Consider the following 12,439-nt stretch of genomic DNA (forward strand, 5'->3'; position numbering starts at 1 on the left):
AAGTGGCAACATCATTCTAACTGGCTCTGGCTGGAGGAACACGCACACGCACCCGCCCATGCGTACACGCCCTTAGACTTTGGGTCCGTTGCTTTCCTTCTGCAGGCCTGCCGTCTCGCCAGCACTGAGCCCAGGTTGTAGTTACCATTAGCAGTCTCAGCAGCAGCAGTTCAGCAAGCAGGTCAACAGCAGGTGTGGGGCAGAGACCACGATTCAGTCAGAATCCTGGCGTCACGGCCGTGATGATGTCATGCGGGTTTGATCTCTAGGAGCTTCTCCTAAGCCCCCAGCTGGACACACTCGGTTGATGACTGTGTCCTGAATTACAGGAAGGACAAGACAGCTACCTCCTGCATCCACTTCCTTGTCCCTGAGTCCATCTTTGGTTAAGTGCCCTCCTTCTAGAAGGTTCCGCTTCCATTACTGCTTTACCCAGGAAAATGCATAGGGATTTACTGCTGGAGGAGGCTCCTCGGACACAACTAAAAATGTCACATCTCTAACCGAGATTTGAGCACATTTCTCGTTCTGTGTGACTGAGCTAAGCTGCTAAACCTAATCCGTCAGTGAGAGCCGGCTCTTTTACTCCCGGAGCTGACGAAGGGAAAAGCCAGCGATTTCTCACGTGTGATGCATGTTTTATAAATGTATTGTCTTAACCGTCATTTTAAGTATCCCTGCTTGGGAGGGTGCCTTCCTCTGTTTCATAAAGCACCGAGCGATACCACTGTGATACATAAATAATGATAATTAGAAGACAGCTTCACGTTGTTTGACATCCAGATTGAAGGGAAAAGTGGTACTTTTTTTATATAGCTGTAATACCCTAGAATTTGGATCAGAAATGGCATTCAAGAAAAAAAAAAAAAAGCATATTGCTTTCTGTCTGACATGGATGGCTCAAACCTTCTTGTATATGAGGTCAGATACCATGAAATGGAGCCATCAGATCTGGGACCAGGCCCCAAAGGCTCTTAATCCTTGCACTTGGAAATCACAGAACTAAGCCAGGAGCGAAAGAAGAGGGAAGTCGTTTTTGCCTGTAACTCCACAAAGTATTGACTAGGCTTTAAATTGGCATCGCTTCCAACTGCTGGCCTCTTTTTAAAAATGTCAAGAGCAAAGGTTTCCAGAATTTGGTTCATCCTCATTTCCTGCCTTAATATCGCCTCTTAAATTTGCAAGGAACTTGTCCATTGCTGTGGCTCCTGGTGGGTGAATATGAGACCTTTAGTTTATTTAGTGCAAGGAACTTAGGACCAAGAATTAGAAAGCCAGGGTTCAACTCCCTGCCTTGCCACATAATAGCCTATGTGACCTTTGGGCCCCTACTTAACCCCCAAATTTGTTTCCTCCTTTGCAAAATATGAGTAATTACATCACAGGGAACACCCTGAATATACGTGTTATACTAATTTTTACTTCATGTGCCAGTTACCTTTCTAAGTAACTTATCCTTGCCATAGCCATTGAATAGATGAGCACACCGAGGCCCAGAAAGGTTAAGGAACTGACCTAGAGTCACACAGCAATAACGCACACAAGTAAGAGATTGTTAGGATTCTCCTCAGATCCGAATGTCAAAGGTAAGATGTGGGGGAGCCGCTGCGCTGGCTGGGGAGGAGGTGGCCCACAGCCCAGTGCTGAGTGGGAGGACGTGTGGGCGGAGGAGAGCTGCAGGCCCTTTCCAGGTGTCCTTGGCTCTGCCCCCTTCCTCCTCTGCGCTCATAGGTCGTAGAGTTTTATTCGTTGTCCTTCAGTCTCTTTCACATCCATTCCTTTCTGCTCCCACCACCCCACTCCCATCCAAACGCATCTCCCCTGCATCTCAGTTTTTGTTAACAATGATGCACTTGTTTCTCGTTCCCATTTGTGACTCCATCTCGAGTTTTCCGGCTCCAGCAAGGCCGGCCCTTCTCCACTCTGAGCCGGTCTGCCTTTCTAGTGGAACTTCTTCCATCAAAACCTTCGGCAGCCCCTGCCCCTGCATCAGCGTCCAGGCCGCTCCCTGTATCCAGGGTCTTAGACACTTTGGGTTGTAAGTGATGGGCAGCCAACTCGACGGCATGAGAGAAAGGCAGGCACAGCGGGCAGGTCCCTTGCTTCCGGCAGGGCTGAAAGCAGGGGTCGGGCTGTGTTCTGAGAGTTCGGTTTGAAGGGCATGAGGGCGTCCAGCCGCTCAAGGCTCACCCCTTACTAAAGGAGCTTCCGGCAGAAAGATGGCTCTTCCCTGACACCTCTGACTCGGGCCACATGCCATCCGAGTCCCTGTGGCCAGGGGATGGGCCCAGCTTCCGCCAGAGCTCCACGCTGCTTCCCTTTCCCACCCTTTCCCCACCGGCCCTGGCTTTCCTCTGCAGCGCTCCTCAGCCCCCTCTTCTCTATCAGTTCACGCACAACCCCTGACGTGCCTGTCCTAGGCTGTACCCATGACCAGCCCCCTGCTAAGCTGTGTGATCATCAGGGCGAAGAACTGTAGTCCTGACCTTTTGGCTTCTAAGATGTTAGCGCTGTTTGATATGTGGGCACTTAGGTATGGAGGGTGGACATGCTCGGATGAGTGGACAGAAGGAATGAGAGGCCTGCAAACAAAGCGCCAGGGTGATCCTGGAAGGGAGCCAGGAGGTGTGATCAGCGCGTGGCGGCGCCGGGAGAACACAGCCAGGGCCTCAGGCACCGCTCTCCTGCGGGTACATACACTGGTGCCACACCGAACCGTAACTCACGCCCTGATTAAGATCCGAAGTGACTACCCGATTCTCACGTTCTTGGGATAAACCTTCCATTTCCATTTTGGTGGGTCTCGGAGAGTGTTCACTTTCATATTCCTATCACATTACATTGGAACGCTTTCCTTGCACATGGAAGCAACTTTTATCTCTTGCACCAACGTGAGCAGCCTGTTACTATAGCAATGTTGAAAGTGGTTTGAGATATTTTTATACGGCATCTTCTAAACACTCACTGCAAACCGTACGCAGCGGTTCCTTGAAATGGGCTGTAATATCCAAAATTGGTTTTTTTGTGTGTGTGTCTTTATATCCTTTATTAAACTTTTGCAAGCTTGGCTATAATTTAATATCTGAGGTTTGGCCCTGTCTTATTTTTAGGAAAGAGTCATTTGAGGTGAGGGGTGTAAATGTCTTGGGCCTATCAAACATGGTAAATAGCTCTGAGATCACTTGAATGGTGTTGTGAGCGCCCCAAAGCCATGGTTGCTTCTTGAGGTCTGGCTTTTTCAGGGAATGGGGAGCCATCATTGATTCCTCTATGTCTGCAGGGCCTGGACAGCTTCAGGGTGAAGCATAAATTCTTCTCGGGCAGCCAGGAGCCAGCAGCGTCCTTCCCTGTGCCGTACGACCTGCCTCCGGAACTGTACGGAAGCAAAGGTGAGGCACGGGTGAAGGGGACCTGGGTGTGGGGACCAGCAGAAACAGTGTCGGGAGGAGCCTGGTCTCCGAGAGGCTGGCTCGGGGAACACCTGGAAGCACGGGGTGTGGAGGCCCCGCTGCTGCCTGACTGGGGCCCCTGGAGCCCAGTTCTCTGCACTCATCGTTATTGGGGACCACAAAGCTGTCATTACGGGGGGCCTTACATATTTTTTACTATTTCCCCAAAACTGGGTGAGAAAGGTGACATTGTTTACGATTTTTGCAAATCCCTTTTCTACCCGGGTCCTTGGCAGGCAGCTGGATTCCCACAGCTGCTCTGGTGTATGCCACACATCACAGAGCCTCTGGGCACTCGGGAGGCAGGGAGGGGCAAGTGATGGCTTAATGTGATGATGAAATAGTAGTCCACCGCCCAGGCCACACTGTGGAAACTGCTGCCCTAGACTCGACTGTCTCAAGAGCAGTGACCATGTGTTTCTCACAATGAAAGGTCAGCGGGAGGCTGGCCCAGGGTCATGGTGTTGCTGGCAGGTGGGCGCAGGGGGCACCGCCTCTGACCCAGCCGCACAGGCTGCAGTTACGCTTGCCTCAGCCACTGAATGTCCGTCTTTGAGGTGAGTTCACACAGGGGGAGGCGTAGGACCAGGTGGGGGAGGAACAAACTTGCCTCTACCCTGAAGTTCTTCCGGCTGCTCTAACAGTGAAATGGGCATGAGACAGATTAGGGAGGGTAACAGCCTAAGGCTGGTGCAGGGCGGTCTGCAAACCTGCCTACCAGCAGACCTGGACTGAGCTGGGAATCCCTCCTCCTCTGGCTGGGCCGCGCCTGGCCTGTCTTTCTCCCTTTCTCTGCTCTTCCTGTTCCTTTCATTTGTGTGTGTGTGTGACCTGAGCGCTCCTGAATAAGCATTTAGAGAGGGGGCGGCTGGGCTGGCTGTGATTGCCTTCGGTTGAGGTCTGGCCTTTGGCCTATACTCCCCACCGCAGCCCTTGGCTGACTTCTACCTCCTCCCTTTAACCCAGATTTCCAAAGCACTTGGAAAGCAAGAATGAAAGCGGTAGAGGAGCCTTAAAAATAACCCGAGGTCCCTTCCATTCCCAATAGGAAAAGCATTCCAAGAATGGAAAGTTGGAGCGAGGCATTGTCTTAGAGTAATGAGACATCCTCTGTCTGGACAGCATTCCCAGCAAGGAGAATGCTTCCCATTGTTCCGCTGAGTTTTCTCCTTTTACGCATTTCCTTGGAAAGATACATACACGAGGCTGGAGCATTTTATTGTTCATCACTGCTGTGTTACCTTCCACACTGCTTACGGGCACGTCGAGTAATGCCAGGGATGCAGAGATCACCACTTCACATACAGCCAACGTTCAAGGGAGTCATGTGCCCATTATAAAAAGGCACTTTAGTCCTCGCGGTGTTTTCAGTGGTTACAGCATCTGCCTGCACACTGAAGGGTCACAGGTTCCATTCCTGGTCAAGGGCACCTGCCTGGGTTGCAGGTGCACTCCATGCCCCTGCTCAGGGCGCTCGGGGTGCGTGCAGGAAGCAACTAGTCGCTCTCTCTCTCTCCTTTCTATTTCTCTCCCTCTCTCTCTTTCTTTTTCTCTTTCTCTCATCAATGTTTTTCTCTCCCCCTTCCTCCCTTCCACTCTCTCAGAAAAGCAATGGAAAAAATATCCTCAGGTGAGGATTAACCAAAATAAAATAGAATAAATAAATAAAAATAAAAAGGCATTTTAACTAAGACTTGGAAAAGTGAGTGGCTAAGAACATTTCAAAAGCACTTCATTTGAAAAAGTGATTTTCGAACCACTAACACATAATATGATCTTGTTGAATCAGAAGACTGTACGAAAAATCTTAGCAATGACATGCATGGCTCTGAACAAATCACAGTTCGTTACAAGAGACCAGCAAACCAAGAAACTGACCAAGTAAAGGAAGCCAAAGTGCAGACTGGGCTACGGGCATACCTGCTTCATGCAGTGCCTGCTGCTCACTCCTCTCCTCCGTGTGCACACACCGTCCGGGCGCTCGGAGTCTGTCAGTGAGCGAGACCGACACCAGTCCTTGCCCTCGCCAAGTTTACAATTTCCTGTTAACTTACCCTTAACCAAACTCATTTTACTAATAGGCGTTGTATTCTTAAAAGAAACCTTACCAAGCAAAATCACCCACATTTAAAGTTTAACCTAAATTGTTCCTATATGTCCCCCTTGCTGGGTGACCCTAAGCCTGATGATAAAGTGAAATAGAGGGGTGTGTGGTCTCTCCTCAGCGCCCTACCAAAGGCCTATCCGCTCTGTACTCCCTTTTTACCTTTTATTCTTCTTATTATCTGATATATTACTGAGAACAACGAGGTAAGGTTAGGTAAGGCCTATCTTCGTGGATTTAAAGAATAAGTAGTTATGTGAAGTTTACGAAGTAAGCATACAGCCCTAGCTGGTTTGGCTCAGTGGATAGAGCGTCGGCCTGTGGACTAAAGGGTCCCAGGTTCGATTCTGGCCAAGGGCACATACCTGGGTTGTGGGCTCGATCCCCCGCAGTGGGGGGCATGCAAGAGGCAGTCGATCAATGATTCTCTCTCATCATTGATGTTTCTCTCTCTCTCTCCCCCTCTTCTTTCCTCTGAAATCAATAAAAATATATTTAAATAAAAAAAGAGAAGTAAGCATACAGGGCTTGGAAGGTTTTAGTTATATTTTATTTATTGTGTGGTCTGTTGCTTTTTAAAAATGCACATGGCATCTATATGGATTCTTTTCTTTCAAATTTTTACATAATTTCAGATTTACAGAAAGTTACAAGAAAAAGTACAAATAATTCCCGCATAGTCGTCACAGGTTGCCCAGTGTCCGTATTTATCACATTTGCATCATTCCTCCCCCCTTTCCCTCATGTTAACTTTTTTCTGAGCCATGTGAGAGGAAGTTGCAAGCATGATGTCCCTTTTTTTTTCTAAATACTTCACTATATATTTTCTAAAATGAGACATCCTCTTACATAACCACAGTACTGGGAAGTAGACATTTTCTCCTGGTCCCTCTTAGTTCTTCTGGCTGGCCGAATAATTAAAATGACATGAGACAGTTTAACAGGAGAAGGTGATGAAATTTAATTACATGTGTACATAAGGGGCTCCATGTAAGTAGAGACCAAGGGCAGGCAAACCAGGCAGGTGAGGCCTCTATTCTGTGTGGAGCTCAGGAGAAGGGGGGTTGTGGTTTGGGACTTCAGAGGGGCAAACGGCAGTTCACATGGAGATAAAGCAAATGTTTGGGCGTTCTTTAACAAGGAGACTGATCAGTGCCCTTGCTGAATCCCTCCCCGTCTATCACACTACATTACACTGTAGGGTCTGTGATGCTATCCCCCTTCCTGGGGCAGGTCCTCTGTCCAAATTCTTTCAGGCAGTTGGAGGGAAGGTCAGAGGTTTTCCCTGAATCTTTTGTTTCTTAAAAATAACCAACTTAAAATCAATATCCCAAAAGACATATTTTGAAGTGGCAAACTTTGCTCGCCTCAGTTTAATTTTAAGTAAGTTCTTGCATTTAGATTTTATGGGAATAAATTTCAGTCTAGACCAGTGATGGCGAACCTATGACACACGTGTCAGCACTGACACGCGTAGCCATTTCTGATGACACGCAGCCGCATGCCGAGGATGAAACATTTGCTGCTCCTGAGGATGAAACATTTGCGACTAGAGTCTTGGAGTTAGTTTTTTCCTCAAAGTGACACACTACCCGAGTTATGCTCAGTTTTTTGGCGAAGTTTGACACACCAAGCTCAAAAGGTTGCCCATCACTGGTCTAGACCTATCAGAATTATTGCTAAATAGTAGAGTCCAGATTCATAAAGTTTTTTTAAAAATATATTTTATTGATTTTTTTACAGAGAGGGAGAGGGATAGAGAGTTAGAAACATCGATCAGCTGCCTCCTGCACACTCCCCACTGGGCATGTGCCCACAACCGAGGCACATGCCCCTGACCGGAATCGAACCCGGGACCCTTGAGTCCGCAGGCCGACGCTCTATCCACTGAGCCAAACCGGTCAGGGCCATAAAGTATTATTATGAGGGAAACAGAAATTTGAGCGCTTAAAATCATTGTTGATATGTTTCATTTTGATTTTTAACGACCTGTTTTTGGAAGATCTTTAGAAATGAGGCTTTTTTTTTTTTTTTTTAATGAGGCAGCCAAAAAAGTTTCTTAGATATGTTTTTGGTCATCTCCTTTAAGAAGATCTATTTTTGTTTCATTGCACAAACAGAAGGCTGAAACTAAACTTTCAGCTTAGCTTTTAAAATGAATTTGTAATCAGAAAGTTTAAGGAAATCTAGACTTACCAAAGTAAAAAAGAGTCATTTATCAGATGATCTTGAAGTGAGTAAGTTCTTGGTAAGGCCAAAGTGAGAGGCAACAAGTGTTTATTTGGATACAGAAGAATAGCTGTTCTGAAGCACTGATTCTGGCAGAAATCCAAAAAGTGTTCCCAGTAGGCGGTGGCAAGTTTTCATGAGAAATGAAAGGGGAACAGGTACATCAGTGGAAGGAAGGAGGTTCTGTGGGTGTTAATGAGCTTAAGAAGGAATTTCCACAGGTGCAAGTAAGCTAACATCACGATGCTAATTCTTCGTTGTTGTTTCCGTTGATTTTTAGAGACAGTGCGAGGAAGGGAGGGGGGGAGAGAGAAACATCTGTGTGAGAGGGACACACAGCCTCCTGCCTCCCCCATGCGCCCAACCAGGGGCCTGGGATCAACCCAGGTACGTGCCTTTGACTGGGACGCGAACCTGTGACCCCTCCGTGTGCAGGCGGGTGCTCCAGCCACTGAGCTACACCGGTGCACAGAGCATGACCTAATTCTAAAGAATGTCTTTAATTTTCAATCTTCTAGTCGTAATGTCTGCTTTCCTGTTAGTTTTGCAAATGATGGTTTGGAGTATGAGGCTGTTTTAGCCCAGTCCAAAGGTTATTTTGCCCAGTTTTCAAGTTCCCCTGCAAAGAAGACAGTGGGAGATGTGCAGGGTGTTCAAGCCTGGGGGTAACAGAGAGAGAGTCTTGTCCTTCACCCCAAGAGCCATTTCTTTGAGGATTAGAGGAGGGAGAGCTTATCACCCAGCCAAATGGAGCAGGATCTCGTACTTTACTTGGGTTTGTCTGGTTGTTAAAGAACCTATTAGGGCTTACACAGCATATAGGATAATGACAGTCCTCACCCACTCTGAGTTTAGGATGGTGGTAATTATAATGGTAACTATGATAGCAGCTAGTAATCTTTAAGTGCTTATTATGTGCCAGGAACTGCTGTTCGGCACTTGGCATGAATTAATTCATTGAGTGCTCACTACACTGATACAGTTACTACCGATGAGGAGCCCTAACCCTAACCCCACGAACTCCAGTTAACCCAGCCAAGGCCTCCTGGGCAGTCTGGTTCCTGCGTCCATGCCCCCTTTGCCTGTACACTGTAGCACCTCCCCTTGGAGGGCGAAGTTAGAGAGTTTCAAAGAGGTGGAAGGTGCACCAGTCCCTGACCACAGGTGAGAGGGGATAGGAATTCACACAGAGAGCCCCATAGCCATCCCCTCACCCAGCCTCCTGCCGTGTCCTCAGTGTGGGCCTCCTCATGGCTCGCCTACACTGTGTGGCTTGTCACCTACCTGGCTCTGGCCTCCTCCCGCTGGGCCATCTACGCCCCCGCCATGCACACCTGATTTTGCCATGCTCCGGTTTTAAATCCTCCCATCGTATCCAGAAAAAGGACAGCTTCCCATCTCTTTTAGCCTGGGATCCCAGTCAAGATCACCTTTTTTTTAATCCTCACCTGAGGATATTTTCCCATTGATTTTTAGAGGGAAAGACAGAGAGAAACATCGATGTAAGAGAAGCGCATAGATTGGTTGCCTCCTGCAGGAGCCCTGACCAGGGCCCGGGCCGGGGAGGAGCCCGCAGCCGAGATATGTGCCCTTAACCGGAATCGAACCCAGGACCCTTTGGTCCGCAGGCCGACACTCTATCCACTGAGCCACACCGGCTACGGCAAGATCACCTTCTGAACTTGATAAAATGCATGTCACCAGAACCCAGGCTGGGGGGGAGGGGGATTGAAACAAGCTTTCTGGGGGTGATTCTCACATCAGCCGGGTTAGGGAACTTCCCAGCAGAATCCAAGCACCATGGATGCCTGCTCGTCCCTCTGCCCATCAGACTGGAAACTGGGTGGGCCTCAGCTTTGTCTAGCAGAGAACTTGCTATCTACCCGGAACTTGGCAATATCTCAGATACACACATGACTGGATCACGAGGCAAGTTATCTTGATGAGATAGACAGTTGAGGCCGGTTGCTGATTAATGCTGATTTCCATTAGTGATGGGTGAAAAGACAGAATCACCCCCCTTTTCACCTCTCCTGGTGGCCTTTTCTGTGGCTTTCCCCCAAGGTAGTGACAGCCTGTAGGTGCAGATGGTTGCTCACTTACAAAGCGGAGCGTCGGGATTTCACGGACAGGGCCGCTGGTGGTTGGCTAATTTGGGGGAGGAGGAAATGCAGTGGTGGTCCTGACCCTCCTGGCTACTGGCAGGTGTTGGCTCACAAATCCTGCATTGGTGAGGAATCTCTAACACCTGCTCAGGTAGCAAGAATCGGGTGTCCTTTGCCTTGGGGGTGAAGCAGACCTGGTGGCAGCCAACAGCATTTGCAGGGAAAGACTGGTAATACAGAGAAGTCCAGCTGCAGAAGACGGGGCTCTGAGGGAAGAGGGCGGAGTTCGGTGAGGCCAGTGAGTGGTGGGGAGTCTGGCTCCAGCCCCGCCAGTCCCTCGCCTTTTATGAAACTGGCATGTGACACGGGCTCTCTCACAAGCTTGGTAATTAGCAAAAAGTGTGTGGTTTCATGCTTTCAAAGCGTCTCAAGGCCAGGGGCAAGAGAACAGGGATCTGATAACTTGTTGCCATCTCTGGCATTTTTTTCCTGCTGTTTGTTTTTTGTTTTTTAATAATATTTTAATTGATTTTAGAGAGAGGAAGGGGGAGGGAGAGAGACTAACTTATTGTTCCACTTATTCGTGTATTCATTGTTTGATTCCTGTATGTGCCCTGAACGGGGATCAAACCCGCAACCTTGGTGTATCAGGACGATGCTCTAACCAACTGAGCTACCCACCAGGGCTTTCCTGCTGTTCAACTGCCCGCTCTGCGATTACTCAACACAGTGCGGCTGGAAGGAGAGCAGCAGGTACCACTGTTTGCCAGGCGGCCCGAGCTACCATCTGTGTCTCGGGGAAGAGGGGAATGCTGTTGGCAGGACAGAGCAGTTTCAGGGGCCGGTCCGTCTCTGCAGGCCTGCTCAGCGGCCAGTTCACCATCAGCATGCCGATTGTTCTCTCATACTCACCAGGACAGTCACGTCAGGCCTTATTTTTAGTCCCTACATTGTATTTACTTCCTATCTGGATCCTTGCAGTTCCTTGAAATGGTTTGACTCAGGCAGTAGTGATATGTGCACACAGGGAGTGTTCAGATTTTTCCCATTTCTGACACATCAGTTCCCAGGGAGGAAGAAAAGTTCACGTCTATTGAGCATCTGTAACACTCACAGGTGTTCTGTCATTCACGCTCCACAACCATCTCCCGAGGTTGCTGAAGTTACCAGTTCCCATTTCACAGGTGAGGAACCCGAGGCCAAATTCCAGATGCTTCCAGGCGTGCAAAGGAGGGCGAAGCGGGACTTGAACAGGTGTTAGGTGCTCTCTCTGCTGGACACTGTCCTGCACACCACACGGATTTGTCTCATTGAACCTCACGACAGCCCCACGACGGAGGTACTGATAGGGAAACTGAGGCTTGGAGAGGTGAAGCCACTTGTCAGTGTAAGTGGCAACCAGAATGCACCTGGCTTCCTGCTTCTGTGTTCACTGGCCCAAGTCTTAACCCGAACCTTCACTAAAAACCATTCTCTGAAATGGGCTAAGGTCGGGGGTTGGTTCAAAAAAGGTTCTTTGCAATTCAGACACTGCAGCACGTGAGTGGTTTTATCCGAGCTGGTGCGTGGATTCTCGGTAATCCTAGTCAAATAAGTATTATACAAATGTGATGTGTTTTTCTCCCCCAGATCGGCCATGGATTTGGAACATTCCTTATGTCAAAGCCCCAGACACACATGGGAACATGTGGGTCCCGTCCTGAGGGGTGAAGCTCTGTGAACCTTGAGTGTAAGACGTGGAGCCCCAAACACTGGAGTCCTTGTTGGTACTGGGTGTTCACGTCCCTCAAAGTGTCTCTGCACCCCTGGGAACTCGGCAGAGGTCACTCGTGGAACATGGATGTTGGTCATAGTTGTAGTAGTCATTGTTAACACTTTCACTAAAAAAAAAAAGGTTCTATTTTCTTACTTCCCTTTTCTATGCTGCACTTTGGAATGAGGGCTATTAAACGTCACAGTGTGAAAAGAATATACAGATATGAAGTTCTCCTGGCAGTGACTGGAACCTTGAGATGGTGTCAGCCCTTCTGAATCCAGGGTTGACTGTGTGTGTTGGGTGCTCTTGGGAAAGGTGCTTTCCCACCCAGCCCTCTCTCCGCCTCCGGAGTGTCTTGGGGTTGTGGGCCCGAGTCTGCAGATTCCAGGCCTGATGCTGAGGCTGGTGGGCTGCCCTGCAGACCGGTGAGCCATGTGGCCCCCAGCCCGGCAGTTTCCGGAGGCTGTCCGTCCTCCCAGCACCAGGCCAGCCACTCACTGCCTGCAACGGGCTTCACTGGCTGGGCCACCTGCCGTCTCCTCACCCATTCCCCAAGCTGCGTGGATGTCTCTTCCATCCATCCCCAAAGATTCCTAGCAAAGACGCCTCACAAATCATACGAAAGCACACAAGTGTTTTACTCTGAAGAAATCCCAAAAGGTGACCCAATTGGGTGCCTTCAAATCACAGGTGAAACGGGGGCCCAGAAAGGTTCAGGGTGTCCTCCCGGTCTCACAGCTGGCTCCCAGTCTCACAGCTGGCTGGGGTCAGAATTCCTCTAACGATTCACTTAAGA

General features: G+C 49.0%; 1 protein-coding gene across 2 annotated transcripts in view; it reads left to right on the plus strand.

Annotated features, from left to right (window-relative positions):
* Positions 1-12,439, plus strand: part of TDP1 (tyrosyl-DNA phosphodiesterase 1) — a 51,613-nt gene extending 39,174 nt beyond the window's left edge. For both annotated transcript variants that reach the window (XR_013813398.1, XM_079768506.1), the window contains 2 exons: positions 3,281-3,389; positions 11,517-12,439. Coding sequence is in view for 1 of the 2 variants with exons in the window: in XM_079768506.1 (XP_079624632.1) it covers positions 3,281-3,389; positions 11,517-11,590 (183 nt within the window). In the remaining variant the exon portion in view is untranslated. The remainder of the gene's footprint in view (positions 1-3,280; positions 3,390-11,516) is intronic.

The sequence above is a fragment of the Cnephaeus nilssonii genome (assembly GCF_951640355.1).
Source record: "Cnephaeus nilssonii genome assembly, chromosome: 4".
Classification (NCBI taxonomy): Eukaryota; Metazoa; Chordata; class Mammalia; order Chiroptera; family Vespertilionidae; genus Cnephaeus; species Cnephaeus nilssonii.